At 43.8% G+C, this 16,104-nt stretch overlaps 1 protein-coding gene across 1 annotated transcript in view; it reads left to right on the top strand.

Moving 5' to 3' along the window:
* The window catches only part of syn3 (synapsin III), a 256,167-nt gene that overhangs the window by 129,007 nt on the left and 111,056 nt on the right, over positions 1-16,104 (top strand). The window contains exon 5 of the mRNA XM_080190986.1: positions 6,746-6,902. Coding sequence (XP_080047112.1) covers positions 6,746-6,902 — 157 coding nt within the window. The remainder of the gene's footprint in view (positions 1-6,745; positions 6,903-16,104) is intronic.

Below are 16,104 nucleotides of genomic sequence, written 5' to 3' on the forward strand. Positions count from 1 at the left end.
AGGAGGCTTGGGCTCCAGGCTTCGAGGGCCTTCTCAATCCACATGCATTACTGGCAGATGGTAATCACTCTCCATTGCAGTTATTCTGTTTCATTCCCTCTTTGATGTCATTCTTGCTCTTTCACCCCTGTTTTTCACACATTTAGGGCAGCATAATGGTTAGCACTGCTACCTCATAGCACCACAGACCCGATTTCAATTCCGGCCTCAGATCACTGTCAGTGTGAAGTTTGCACATACTCCCTACGTCTGCGTGGGTTTCCACCAGGCGCTCTGGTTTCATCCCATAGTCCAAAGATATGTAGGTTTGGTGGACTGGTCATGTTACATTGCCTCTATTGTCAGGAGGATTGGCAGGATAAATAAGTGGGGTTACAGGAATAGGGCCTGGGTGTGATTGTGGTCAAATGGACTGAATGGCCTCCTTCTGCACTGTAGGGATTCTATAATTTAGCTCAGGTTTTCCAAAAATATGGAAAATGCAATGGAAGTATAGGGGCATTTTACATATAGGATAATAGAATATTAGTCTTGCATGAATTTGAGGAGCGAAGCAACAGTGTATAAATGAGACATTGTACATTAACAACGTGTTACATTGGAGATTTGGGGAGGACAAAACTAGAATTGGGGTCATCTTCACGTTCAGTGTACTAGTGACTGTTTTCCAAGTCTTTGCATTCTGATAATGCTTTTTCCCCCAGCAAAGATTCCACAATTTATTTGACCAGTGGTAAGAATGAGATTAAGTCAGATGATATTGTGACCCAAGGATATATCAGTAATATCCTATGTGTTAAGAACCAGATCAGAAACTCAATGATATTTTATGAAGTTAGTCTAGACCCTAAGAATTAGCATAATTTCTACCAATTAAAATACTTAACATAACAAAGTATAATTCTTAACAACTAGCTGTCTTTAGTGTTCCAATTTAGCAGTATCCCCACGTAGACATAAATCCCTTCTTTAGAACCAGTTAGCACGAAAACCTAATAGGCTTATATGGCTACTCAACTTCTGGCCTTTTAGCACCTCTGGAGAGATATCCAGATAGATACTTATCTTCTAATTTTCATGCAGCACCTTCCAGAGAAAGCTCCGTACCTAGACAGTAGAATGTCAGAGGAAGAGGCTTATTCCTGGCAGATTCCAGTCTCCACTTCAAGCAGATCAACAGATACAGAGAAAACACCCTCACTCTAAAGATCTCAAAAAACAGGTTGCCTTGAGTCTTGTGAAAGCCTAGCTGTACCCAGACATGTGCCTTACTGTCAATCGAACTAATCAAGTCCCTACTCGGCAATATCCCAGGGGAAAACTCAAACCAACAACCCCGCATTAGTTCAAATTAAAACAAAGATGGCTGCAATTAAGATCAGTGATTAAGATTATGCTGCTGCAGAAACAGTGCAGTCCTGCTGGATCCAGACAAAATGACTCTGAATACATAGAATAGATCCTGCACAAGAAACATGACTAAAATATATTTCTTAAGAGCGCAGAATTGTCACACGTGTGACCTGAGGCAGATAACTTCATCTTTCACACAGACCCTTAGGTATGAAAAAAGGGCAGGGAAAATATGAATCGTTAAACAGCTATATTTTATACAAATTTAACATTCTAGAGCAACATATGGCATGGGAATCACTCATTATAATCAGTACTTGTTTTTTCCTAACAATATGAGGTATTAAACACGCTCTGCTTCACCATTTCAATGGGTCACTAACATGATTTCTAGTGACTCTTCCCCCATCTTAAACTCCTTTGGTAGGGAGTAACATGGACCCGTTTCTAGAGATTTGATCCACGCAGACTAAAGAAAGAAGTCTGAGATGGTTACAAAATTGGACGTGGACCTCATTAATACTTAAGGTAAGCTGCTAGTACCCGTTGGGACTTTGGGAGTTAGCTGTATCTCAGTGATCATACTTGTAAGTCAGAAGCTTGTGCGTTCAAGCCCCAATCCAGAGACTTGGCTAACACTCCCATGTAGTACTGCAGGAATGCTGCACTGTTGGCAATGCTGTCCTTTGGAGGAGATGTTAAATTGGAGCCCTGCCTGCATTCTCAGCTGGATGCAAAAGATCTCACAGCATTAGAGTGGAGGAGTTCTCTCCGCTCTGTAAAATGCACAATAATCCATCATGTACTGGTTGATATTTAACCTCAGTCAACATCACACAGACAGATTACCTGTTCATTATCACATTGCTGTTTGTGGACCTTGCTGTTGTCAAATTGGCTGCCAAACTTCCAACATCATGGCAGCAACTGCAATTAAAGCTACTCCTCTGTCGATGACTTGCTTTGGGACAGTCAGAGGTCATGAAAGGTGCTGTATAAATTCAAGTATTTCTTTCTCTGGCCCCACAGGCAGCTTGCACGTTTATAAGTGATAGATGTCAGGGCACTTGCCTCAGGTTTAAGTCCTGGGAAAGGCAAAAACACCAACTGTGAGGTTGGAGGAGTAACCCTGCTTCTCCTGGCTCTACATGAAGGGACTGCCGAGTGGGGCAGACACAGCATCAACTCTGCTCAGCATGAAGGTGGTTTACAGATGGGTCCCTCAGGAATTAGGTCCCAAATTGGCATATGTTAATATGTCTATCTTAGACTGCAGCAGGAAGTTGAAAAATGATGTGGCAATGGTCTGAATGCCTACATACAGGGTGGTTGATGGATTATTGTGCATTTTACAGAAATTTATGGCAGGGTTACAATTGTCAGAGGCCCTGTTCAGAAAAACTACAGGCTTTGTATTCTCACAGCTCAGGCAGGGCCTGATTTCCAGTTCTTGCTGACCCCACTCAGAGTTCTTATTATGTTGGCTGGTCTTTCCCCGGTCTCACCTGTGGTCTTGTCCCATCCTGCAGAGTGATCAGAGCTGAATGTTAGTGAGTAGTTAGCTGTACAATGGAGTGCAGATGTGTGGGCTTTCTATTTATTGTGAAAATGCTGAGAGGAAACTGAAGCCAATACAGAATGGTGAGGTATTGAATGGAAAGCAGATGTGTGGAGTGTGAAGACATTTATTTATTTTTCAGGAACACTGTAACTAAACAAAGTTGTGAAGCAGCAGATTAGCATCACTTAAATAGTAAATGGGAACCATAAGTATGGACAGAATTCTCCAATGCCCCTGTGTTTGTTGGGAGGGGGGGGAAGTATGGCAGAAGTTCCAGAAATTGGTTTCATGCCAGCGTGAATTTACAGCGAGATCTTCTGCCCTTGCCCACCATGGAGGGTTGTAAAATCCGCCAGGTGTGGCGTGAACCTCATTTACATCCTGTTGATTGATCAAATGAAGGCCTGACAGCTGCATCCTCCCCCCTCCCCCACCCCTCCACCCCAGACTCCCCATGGTGCTGGTGGGAAACCAGGCTGGTGTGGAACACCTTCGGAACAACATGGCGAGCAGATGTCAGGACTCATCTGAAGAATGCCTGGAGTTGCCTCTGGAGTTCAGGTTGGAAGGTGGACTAAACCCTCGATATTGGGACTCCACAGCAGTGAGTCTGGGGAGTATCTGCATATGGACATTCCAGATTAAGTGTCCTGGAGGGGCTCCACCTTCCAGCCTCAGGATGTTCCTGTAGATCTGCTTTCATTCTTAGGAGGTCCATTTTCAGGTCTCAGAACACTCTTGGAAATTTCTCTTCATTTTCAAGAGGCTCACCTTTCTTCAATAGTGAGCCAGTGATGTCGGGTGCCTTTTCAATATAGCACCTGGACTACACGGCATCCAGGCCTGAATACAGCATGAAACCAGGTACCTAGGTACATAACTAATAAGGCAAGGATCGGAAAATTTGGCATGTTTTCCCATCAGTCACAGCAGTGGGAAACACTCCACATTTCTGACCCGTCATTGCACTTTGTGTCAAAATGGGACAATTCCACCCAGGGTTTGCAAAAACCTTTTAAAAAGGATCATTTTATTGGCATAACAGTGCATTGGGTTTGAGAACCTGACTTTTAACAAGTCCTGATGAACAAACAGATTAGCACGTTATTTAAATCAGAAAATGTATTCAAGTTCCTTGCATGATTGCCACTCCACCAGCACTGTTACTTTTTAATCTACTTGATTATGGTATGGAAAATTGAATATATATAGAAAACCTGCAATCACAATTAATTTAAATAGGACGGGGCTATGATAAGTACCTGCAGTGATGCAGAATGGCACGTAAGCTACAGTAAAGTATACTGTGGCCTAATTAATGGCATGACTCACTTACTTAACAACTTCCTCTTTCTTTAATGTTGTTCAATGGCCCCTATATCATAGATTTTCCGGTACATGGTGAAACTCTCCAGAAAATCTTGAACCGTTGTAATGAAAGCTGTTCCAAACAGTTTCATCTTATTAGGGCTAATTGGTTGTAGTTTAGCTGTCTAGAGAAATAATAGAGGGTGGCTGTATAAGCTGTGCTAGTTGGTGGGTATCATTTTCAGAAAGTATTTGGCAAACCTTCCTGTTTGGTAAATGATGTTAAAACTTTGGAATTAAAACATAAAATCAACAAGTGGCAGAAATTCCATCATGGTATTTATGCGTCAAGTAATAGCTACAAAATGTGATGGGTGACAGCTGTTCTTCCTCCGGCTCTGACCTCCTGAAGAGCCGCAATTTTTCAGTAAATAGAATCCATGGGCAATGAGAGAGAGCAATCGATACCTAAGGCTCAGCTAAGTTTTATATAGGCTTTGATATTGCCCTCCTACACACCACGGAAATGCTTAGTTCCCCATGTCTGTTATCACATGCAAGCTGCACTTTCAGGGAAAGAAAATTGGGAGGGTTTTAGATTGGATCTCTCAAAGCCACACAAGTACCTCCATTGTATCATGCTCCTTAGGAAAGCCAGTATTCCCTTGAAACTGGATCACCCTTTCTCGTGGTGGCCTTGCTCTGATGCCAAAGATGATGAACACCCAACTTTCCTATGAAGTGTGCCAGTTACCAACTCTGCACTCTGTCTGATATTATAGAGATACTCCATGGCTGCCAAAAACGATTCTGCAATATAAAAACTGCACAGCGTGGTTACTTTCTTAGCCACAAGAGTAATAATGCAGGTAGATGACTGTGGCTTCAGATCCTCGTGTAATAGACAAAGGAGCTCCCTTATCCCTTTCTCAATGAAGCAGACTCCTCTGATATAAAGCTGCTGGTGAAAGGGCTTACATTTATATCAGTCCTTTCACAACTATACAATGTCCCAAACTATTACCTTGCTGAAAAAATGGATGAGAAAACCTCCCGTTTTCTCACCCGTTTTACAATTCTGCCCCACATCTAAAAGTGAATTAGGTTTTAAGTTAGATAAGAAGGAAGAACATGTAAGGATATAGGGATCAGACAGGGAAATGGAATGGATAGTTCTAGCTAACATTCTATCATTCCGGAAGGTCTCAGAAACAGCAATGCGATAATGACCAGATGATGTGATTTATTGATGTTGGCTGAGGGATGAATTTTAGCCAGGACACAGAGAGAACTGCTCTTTATCACATAATAGCATGGATTCTTTTCCACATGAGAGAGCCTGGTTTAATGTCTGATGAGGCCTAGAATTTGGAATAAAACTCTTTAAATTGCAAGACTGTCATGCAATACAATACTGTACTTGCCTTGGAAGTGGTACAGCAAGAGTTTGCTAGATTTGTTCTAGGGATGAAGGCATTGTGCTGGGATGAGAGGCTGACTAAACAAGGCCTGTACTCTCTGGAGTTTCGAACAATGAGTGCTAATCCCATTGAAATATATAAGATTCTGAAGGTGTTTGACAGGGTAAATCCTGGGAGGTTCTTTCCACTGGCTGGGGAATCCAAAACATGGCCGCAGGATAAGAAATTGATCATTGCAGACTAAAATGTTTTCAGTCAGAGTGCTGTGAATCTTTGGAATTGTTGACCTAAAGGGTTGTGGACGCTTAATCATTGAATATTGAAGACAGAGATCAATATGTTTTTGATCTCTCCTCAGGAAATCAGGAGATATGGAGAGTGGGCAGAAAAGTGATGTTGAGGCTGAAGGTGAACTATGATGGTACTGAACGGTGTGGATCAGGATGCTTGCTCCTATTTTTTATCTTGCGTTCTTATAATCAGTCCCTTGGGGGAAAAGCTTAGTGATCTTCCCTTAATACTTAATATTTACCCAGCGCGTAAGGGTGGCACAGTGGTTAGCACTGCTGCCTCACAGCCTAGGGATCTGGGTTCAATTCTCGGCTTGGTCACTGTCTGTGCAGACTCTGCATGTTCTCCCTGTGGCTGTGTGGGTTTCCTCTGGCTGCTTCGATTTCCTCCCACAGTCCAAAAGACATGTTGGTTAGATGCATTGGCCATGCTCAATTCTTCCTCAGTGTACCCGAACAGGTGCTAGAGTGTGATTTTCACAGTAACTTCATTGCAATGTTCATGTAAGTCTACTTGTAATATGTGAACTTAAGCTTAATGGAGAGGAAATTGTTCACTGTATTGTGGGATTACAATAACCTGGTTTGGCCTGAATGGTTCACACTGTCACCTGATCTGCAATATTTTTGCCCTCCCTTTCAGGATCTCCTCTCCTAATGCTTTGGTGATAACAAAGCACTCCGAGCATTAGTCTGTCACTTCTGTACAATGTTTCTTCCTGTTGGAAACAAACTCATTGTGCTTTATGTTTGAGAGAGGCTTGTATATATTTGTGTGAATTTCACTGAGCTTCTTTCTGATCTTGTTACAGGTCCTTCAAACCAGACTTTGTTGTCATTCGGCAGCATGTGTATAACATGGCCCACGGCGAGGATTACCGTAACCTCATCATTGGCTTGCAGTATGGCAGAGTGCCTTCTCTCAATTCCCTTCAATCTGTCTACAACTTTTGCAACAAGCCTTGGATGGTGAGTTTAGCTGCTTATCTCTGCTATGCAGATACTGCAGTGGTCTGTGTGCTCATACTGGCAACAATTTCATAACAGCATTCTCAATCACTTTTTGGTGTATTTACTCCAGTGACTTCAGACTGTGCGTTCATCATCCACAAGTTGGATGGAAGATTGGCCCCCGTTTTAATTTTGGGTGGCCAATTAATGGGGTGAGTTTGAAACTCACTTGCTGTCCAACCAAACAGGCTCAGGGTATTTTAACCTTAGGGTCTTAAGAGGATCCCATGGGTGGTTTTCTGACTAATTTTTCTGTATTCCTCCCTCTCTTTAGTCATACAGACTTGAAACGTTAACTCTGTTTCTCTCACCACAGATGCTTCTTAATCTGCTGAGCTTTTCCAGCATTTTCTATCTTTATTTCAGATTTCCTGCATCCGGTGTATTTTGCATTTTTTTGTGCTTGATAGACAGCGGTGCGTTATTTTGCTTTGCCCAGTTGGTAATGCATGTACAGGAGTTGATGAAAGATCGAGGGCAGTACCTTCCCAAAAACATTCTAAGGCTGCAAGCATGACCACTAAACTGGACAAGGATATAATGGCACCTTAGCCTTGCCTGCAAAAAGGGTTAGCATGCATGACCTTGTGGGTTCACCTTGCTGAAGCTCACATGGAGTTTTTTATTGGAATTGCACAGCTGAATGGCAAGGATGGCCATAGTTTTTGAGTAAAGGGATTGCACTCAATTTGAGTTGGAAATCTCTGCATGACTGAGTTTTCAGTGACTTAGGACAGAGCGACAGGGTGTGCTATACTGTTGTGAGGACTGGGATACTCCTGCTGTGATACATAGTCCGCTCTCTAAGGCCTCTACTTAGTCCATTCAGGAAACAATGCCATCTTGCTGAGTTCAGAGTCATGTTTGCCGAAAATGACAGTTCAGAAAAGATATCCAGCGTTGAATGCGACCACCATATCTTCCATCCCAAAGGCAAAAAAATGCCACCTTGGCTGGTGTGTCCAAAATGAGTTTATAAGGGTATCGCCTGAATGCAAAGGCCCCTGGGACAGAGACTTTTACAGCCCCCAACGATGGCAGAGTCCTGAGTGGTTGCATCTCTGCAAACCATAGTCCAGCTGAGAGATTTAGGCTGATTCTGGAGATGAGGGGGTTGGACTATGAAGAGAGACTAAATAGACTGGGTCTGTACTCATTGGAGTTTAGAAGGCTGAGGGGGGATCTTATAGAGACATATAAGATAATGAAGGGGCTAGATAGGGTAGAGGTAGAGAGATTCTTCCCGCTTAGAAGGGATAGCAGAACTAGAGGACACAGCCTCAAAATAAGGCGGGGGGGGGCAGTTTAGATTGGAGTTGAGGAGGAACTTCTTCACTCAAAGGGTGGTGAGTCTCTGGAATTCTCTGCCCATTGAAGTGATGGAGGCTACCTCGCTAAATATATTTAAGTCACGGGTAGATAGGTTTCTGATAGATAAGGGAATTAAGAGAAAGCGGGAAAGTGGAACTGATCCACTTCAGATCAGCCATGATCTTGTTGAATGGCGGGGCAGTCTCGAAGGGCTAGGTGGCCTACTCCTGCTCCTATTTCTTATGTTCTTATGATTCTCAGTAAGGACACTGTTATGATGTGTGAATGACAATTAAAGGACATTAGCAAGATGGCGCCTCATCATTCTGCATTGAGCAATGTTGGCGAGGGGACCTGTCGTGATCTCCTGCTGTTTCTCTCTGTTGAGCTAGCCATCTGGCTATGCTTGAAAGAATAGCCTGTCTGCTCAGCCCATTTTACTGAACAGTTGTCGGGGTGACATATGTGCAGCCCCAACTAAAGTTCCTGCCACTTGTAAGTTGCACGCACACTGACTTTAAAGTTGTCTAGGCTCGTGGGAGAAGGGGTGCTGTTTAGGTTCTACAGCAACTACGTATCACCAGGAACAGGCATTTATCCGTGCTTTAGAACATTCCAATAATGAACCCAACGTAAGGGAAGATGGTGATTATTGAGATTTCCCTGATCTCTAAGAATGCATGGAACTTTTGAGAGAAATTCTCTCTGACAAAAAACACTGCTGGAGCCCATCAGAAAAGGCAAAACAATACAAGTGTGAGAATGTGTCAACATGTTAAGCCTCCTGGAATCTTATAACTATCAGATTGTCACAGAATGTCTGCCACATCCTTTCCTCCTCTCCCCGCTGCCCTTTCTCCATCTCGCTCTTGCCTGCAGATCTGTAATGGATCCCCCAATTCCTGTCTCCATCTCACCCTTGCCTGCCGGTCCTTAATGGACCCCCTAAATTCCTGCATCTGCCTCTCCCTTGCCTGCTGATCCTTAATAGACCCCCCACTTCCTGCCTCCATCTCAGCCTTACCTGCTGATCTGTAATGGATCCCTCAGTCCTGGCTCTGTCTCATCAGTGCTTGCTGATCCGTAATGGACTCCCCAATGCCTGCCTCCATTTCACCTCCCACTGCTGTTGGTTGTGCCTCCTATGCCTGGCTCGATGCAGCTTGTACTACTGGCACCTAATCTGGGCCAATGCAGGTTTAAAAGAAAGATGAAAGTAGCGTCTAATGACCTCAAATTCATGGATGAAGTGAAGGTCACCAGATGCTTGCCATGTAGGTCCTGTTGTAAATCAGAAAGTTCTAATTATTCGCTGGCGGGGAACTTATTTTTGGAGTGGAATGTGATCGTGGTGAGTTGATCTTTAAATGGGCAGTCATGCAATGCTAATGAGTGCAAATGGAGTTCCCGACATTGCTTATCGGGCAGCTGGAAGCATCTTTAACCCGCTTTGGAAGTCAGGAGAGCACAATTCCAAATTGTTTCCCTGCGGTCGGGAAACAGGTTATTTGACTCACGCCACATTAAGTGCCCCCGCCCGCCACAATTCTCACTGCTGGTAAGAATGGAAGATTCTGCCAAAATACTCCATAAATAAATCTGTTTATATGAATAATTGCTTTTGATTTCCCGCTGTAGATAAGTTTAAAAGAAACACTTCCTGTAAGTATTCAAAGTATACTACATAATATAAACATTTTGTTTTGAAATTTGTAACTATTTAAATCTTCCAATTGTCACAAATGGATCTTTGAATCGGATATCCTACCTTTTTAGAAAAAGAATCTCACATAAAAAGTTGAAAATCTTTTGCCTCCATGTGAGCAGCGATGAATAGAGATACATAGCCAAGTCTCAGGGTTTGCAGAATGCTGTGGGATAGTCAAGAAGGAAATGGCTGTGAGCAGGTTGGAGCCCAGACGAGAATAGTTCGGAATGATCTTCCTTTACATTGAAACTTACTGTGTCAAGAACCCTGCTGTATTTTTTATTGTATTGTTATTGTGGATATTAAGTTGTGGTGATTGAATGAACTGAGCCTGCTCAAAGCCATTGCCCTCTATGTTCATATTACTGTTTCATTGAAAGCCCCACCTTGCCAAATATTTGCTTGTTCCACACTGCCAAAGGATTAAAGGAGGACATGTAGGAAAGATGTTCTTATCCAGCTCAGTTCACAGACCACCATACAGGTCATTGTGCAAACCAATAATAGGGCTGTCTGAATCAGTATTTGGAAATGTAACTTCTCAAGAGCAATTAGGGATGGACAATAAATGATGTGGAGATGCTGGCGTTGGACTGGGGTAAACACAGTAAGAAGTCTCACAACACCAGGTTAGAGTCCAACAGGTTTATTTGTAGCAAACGCCACTAGCTTTCGGAACTGGCCGTTCCTTTGTCAGGTGGGAATTCTGATCATAAACGGGGCACATAAAGACACAAACTCAATTTACATGGATAATGATTAGAATGTGAGTCTTTACAGCTAATCAAGTCTTAAAGTTCAGACAATGTGACTGGAGAGAGCATTAAGCACAGATTAAAAAGATGTGTATTGTTTCCAGATAGGAAAATTAGTGAGATTTTGCAAGTCCAGGCAAGTTGTGGGGGTTACAGATAGTGTGACATGAACCCAAGATCCTGGTTGAGGCCGTCCTCATGTTTGCGGAACTTGGCTATCAGTCTCTGCTCAGCGACTCTGCACTGTCATGTGTCATGAAGGCCGCCTTGGAGAACACTTACCCAATGATCACAGACCGAATGCCCGTGACCGCTGAAGTGTTCCCCAACAGGAAGAGAACAGTCTTGCCTGGTGATTGTCGAGCAGTATTCATTCATCCATTGTTGTAGCGTCTGCATGGCCTCCCCAATGTACCATGCCTTGGGATATCCTTTCCTGCAGCGTATCAGGTAGACAATGTTGGCTGAGTTGCAACAGTATGTACCGTGTACCTGGTGGATGGTGTTCTCATGTGAGATATGGCATCCATGTCAATGATCCGGTACGCCTTGCGGACATTGCTGTGGCAGGGTTGTGTGATGTCGCGGTCACTGTTCTCCTGAAGGAATCATTATTCATGTAAATTGAGTTTGTGTCTTTATATGCCCTGTTTTGATCAGAACTCCCACCCACCTGACGAAGGAACAGCCAGTTCTGAAAGGTAGTGGCGCCTGCTACAAATAAACTGTTGGACTTTAACCTGGTTCTTACTATATCTAGTTAGTGATGCCCACATCCCGTGAAAAAATTAAAAATCAGACTCAGACAATTTATGGAATTGACTGATGCGACTGAACCACAGAAGGTGAGGAGGCAGACCTGAATCTGTAACATCAACTTTATTTCCTCCTATGTTCGGAGTTAGTGAGGATTTTCAGAAGTATTTTGAATGATTTGATCAGCTGCAATTTCTTTATTATTGTCAGCTGTTAATCTTTTGATAGAGCAACTTCTAAGCATCTATCTCGTCCCTTTTCCACCATCCCTTCATCTGCCACATTCTCCTGCATCCCTTCATCCCACATTCTCCTTCTCCCTCTCACTTCTTGCCTTCCATCCTGCCTTTTTCAACCTATCCCCCTGTATTTCTTCAATTAACCGCCGTCATGTTTCCCACCCCTTCTCTTTCACATCTGCTCCAAAAATCCTTCCCTTTCACCATTTTTCTCATTCCCCCTATCAGCTGCTGTCCCCACACCCCTTTTCCTCCTGTCAGGAATCATTGAAAGTGATAGGACGTATTGAGAGCAGTCAATAAAGCATGCAGTCATAACCTAGGCTTTATTAGTAGTGGATTAGTATACAAGAACAGGGAAGTTATGCTGAATTTGTATAAGTCATTGGTTTGGCCTCTGCTGGAGTAGTGCCTCCGGTTCTTCATGAAGGATGTGAAGCATTGGAGAGGGTGTAGAATGGATTGATGGGCCTGGAGGGCCAAAGGGCCTGTTCCTGTGCTGTATTGGATGAGGAACTTTAGTTGTGAAGATAGATTGGAAAAGTTAGGATCGAGGTTCAGAAGGATATTAGTCTGGTATCTGAAAAGGAGGAATGTGCAGGGTTTTGGATAGAAAGCGGGGGGAATGGAACTAGCTGAGTTGTCCACTGGGAAAGTTGGTGCAGATATGATGGACAAAATGGTCTCTCTTGTACCAAAACAATTCTGTGATTCTGTCAGGCTCTCTTTTAAGCCAGTTCCCTAGCACCAAGCTGGGAAGCCAACTATTTGTTTTTCTAAAATGCTTATTGTGCTACAAATAGCCTAGCACAGTAAGCACTTTAAGAAATAACCAAATTAGCCCTGGGAAACTGGCATAGAGGTTGAGAATGGGAACAGTATTGAAGATCGAGTGGAAAAACAACAGCATTGCAAGGAACGGGCAGGTTGTCCGATACCCAAGACCTGACTTTTTAAAAAATTCATTTATAGGAAGTGAGTGCCACTGACAAGGCCAGCATTTCTTGCTGATCCCCAGTTGCCATTGAGAAGGATATGGTGAGTCACCTTCTTGAACATCAGCAGCCCGTTTAACATAGGTACATCAACAGTACTGTTAGGAAAGGAGTTGAAGAATTTTAATCCAGTGACAGGGAAGGAACAGCGATATAGTTCCGATTGAGGACAGTGGGTGACTTGAACAGAAACTTGCAGGTGGTGATATTTCCAGGCATGCAGGTTTGCTGCCCTTGATATTCTACATAATAGAGGTTGCAGTAATGTTCTATTGAAGTAGCCTTGGTGAGTTGCCACAGTACATCTTATTTATTGTGCTCACTGCTGCCACCATGCATCAGTGGTGGACAGAGTGAATGTTACAGTTAGTGAATGGGGTGCTGATCAAGCAGGCTGCTTTGTCCTGGATGGGATCAAATTTATTGAGTGTTGTTGGAGCTGCACTCATACAGGCAAGAGGAGAGTATTCCACCACACTCTCCGATTTGTAGATGGTGGAAAGGCTTTGGGGAGTTAAGTTACCCTCTGAAGAATTCCTAGCCTCTGGCCTGCTCTTCTAGCCACAGTTTCTATATGGCTGCCCAGTAGTTTTAACCTTCCAGGATGTTGATAGTGAGTGATTCAACAATGGTAATTCCATTGAATGTCAAGGGGTGATGGTTAGATTCCCTCTTGTTGGGGATGGCTTTGCCAAGCACTTGTGTGTTGCTTGTGTGCAGTTTTATTCACCTTCCCTTTTTCACACAATGAGTGCCTCAGGTCTAGAAAGCATTGCTTGGAAGTGTGGTGAGTGCAGGGTTCACTTGGGGCACTCAAGAGGACATTGGATGATTATTTGAGTAGAAACATTGTGTAGGGGTATGGGGAAAAGGCAGGAGAACGGCACCAAGTCATGATGTTCAATTGGAAAGTCGGTGTAGCACATTGGGCCGAATGACCTTGTGATTCTGTTATATATTCTGGTTGAAAGATACAGCAGGCTCAAGGAACCAAGTAGCCTACTCCTGCTCCTATTCCCTATGTTCCTATGAATGTAACTTGTCACCTATCTGTGCAAACTTGAATGTTGAATAGTGCATATGGGCACAGTCTGCTTCTATATGTGAGGAATTGTGAATGGTTCTGAACATAGTGCAATCATCAGTGAACAACCCCAGTTTTGACTGTACAATGGAGGGAAGGTTATTGATTAAGGCAGTTGAAGATGGTTGGGCCTAGGGTACGATCCTGAGTTACTCCTGCAGTGATGTTCTGGGGCTGAGATTAATTATCTCCAACAACCACATCCATCTTCTTTTGTGTTAATATGACTCCAACCATTGGAGAGTTTTTCTCCTAAATTCCATTGACTTCTGTTTTCTGAGAGCTGCTTGATGGAACATTCAGTCAAATGGTGCCTTGATATCAAAGGCAGGGACTCTCACCTCACCTCTAGTGTTCACCTCTTTTGTCCTTGTTTGAACCAAGGCTGTGATGAAGTCAGGAGCCAAATGGCCCTGGTGGAACCCAAACTGTGCATCAGCAAACAAGTTATTGCTAAGCAAGTGCCACTTGATAGCACCGTCGGTGACACTTTCCATCGTACTGCTTATGTTCGAGAGTAGACTGAGGGGCTGTAATTTGTTGGATTGGAATGGTCCTACTTTTTGTAGATGGGACATACCTGGGTGATATTGCACGTTGTTGGATAGATGCCAGTGCTGTAGCTGTACTGAAACACTTTGATGAGGAATTTGGCTGGTTTTGGAGCACAGGTCTTCAGTAAGATTCACAGGATGTTGTCAGGATCCATAGCCTTTGCAGTATCCAGTGCCTTTAGCTGTTCTTTGGTATCATGTGGAGCGAATTGAAATGACTGAAGACTAGCATCTGTGATGCTGGGGACCTCAGGAGGAGGCCGAGATGGATCATTCACTCAGCCATTCTAGCTGAAAATGGTTGCTGAGGTCTACTGCACTGGGTTGAGTCATCATTGAGGATTGGGATATTTGTGGAGGATGCTCTGTCTATCACATGCTGCTTCTGTTGTTTGGCATTGTTAGTTCTGTGTTGTTGCTTCATTGACTTGTCACCTCATTTTTAGGTATGCCTGCTGTTGTTATTGGCATTCCCTCCTGCACTCTTCAGTGAACCAGGGTTGGCTCCTGCAGGTTGATGGTAATAGTGGAGTGGGAGGATATAGACTCTTCTAATGTAGAAGGAGGCCATTCAGCACATCGAGTCTGCACTGACCACAATCCCACCCAGGCCCTATCTCCATAACCCCATGCATTTACCCTACTGGGCCATAAGGCTGCAGCTTGTGGTTGAACACAGTTCTGCTGTTGTTGATGGCGCACAAGCTCAGGTCGGTCTCCTGCCTCATGGTCCAGGAACCATAGGTTTGATTCCCAGTTTGATCAGTGTCTGTGTGAAGTTTGCACGTTCTCCCTGTGTCTGCGTGGGTTTCATCCAGGTGCTGTGGTTTCCTCCCAGAGTCTGAAGATGTGCAGGTTAGGGGTATTGGCCATTAAATTGCCCCTTAGTGTCAGCGGTACTAGCTAGGGTAATCCATGGGGTTATGGGGATAGGGCCTAGGTGGGATTATGATCGATGCAGACTTGATGTGCCGAATGGCCTCCTTCTGCACTGTATGATTCTATGGTGGTTCTCTTGCCTGGCAGGTATCATCAGTGCTTGGTGATGAGCATTGAAGCTCCCCCAACCAATTAACGTTCTGTGCCCTTGGTACACCAAGTGCTTCTCCCAAGTGGTATTCAATGATGGGCAATCATGACAGTAGGTGGTAATTAACACGAGGTTTCCTTGCTTTATCTGATGCCTCGAGACTTCATGGAGTCCAGAGTCAATGTTGAGGACTCCCAGGGCAATGCCTTTCCAATCATGTATCACAGTGTTCCTGTCTGTGCTGGGTGGATCATGCCAGTGCTGATGCTGCTGTCTAGAACACTGTAAATGATGATTTTGTGAGCATGACTATGTCAGGCTGTCGCTTGACAAGTCTCTTCCAAATATTTGGCACAAGTACTCAGATGGGATTTGCAGCAGCGACAGAGTCTGCCTTTGTCTTTTCCGGTGCCTGGGCCGGTGCCAGGTGGTCCGTCTGGTTTTATTCCTTTTGTACTTAACTAAAGTGATTTTCTACAACAGAATGTGAGAACATTTCAAAATCAATTCCATTGTGTGGGTTTGCAGTCACATGTGGGCCAGACAGTAGACTTCCGTCCCCGAGGAGTATAAATGAGCAAGATGAGTTTGGAACAACAATCTGATAGTCTTGTGGTTAACATTATTGTAGTGGCAAGCCCCATTTTAGGGATGAGGTTTCGGTGGCCATATGACCCAATCGAGACGTAGCACGTGAATTCTGGGGCCGAGCGCAGGGTTTTCCCAGT

This window comes from Carcharhinus amblyrhynchos, chromosome 6 (genome assembly GCF_965287045.1).
Source record: "Carcharhinus amblyrhynchos chromosome 6, sCarAmb.v2.hapA, whole genome shotgun sequence".
In the NCBI taxonomy this organism is placed as follows: domain Eukaryota; kingdom Metazoa; phylum Chordata; class Chondrichthyes; order Carcharhiniformes; family Carcharhinidae; genus Carcharhinus; species Carcharhinus amblyrhynchos.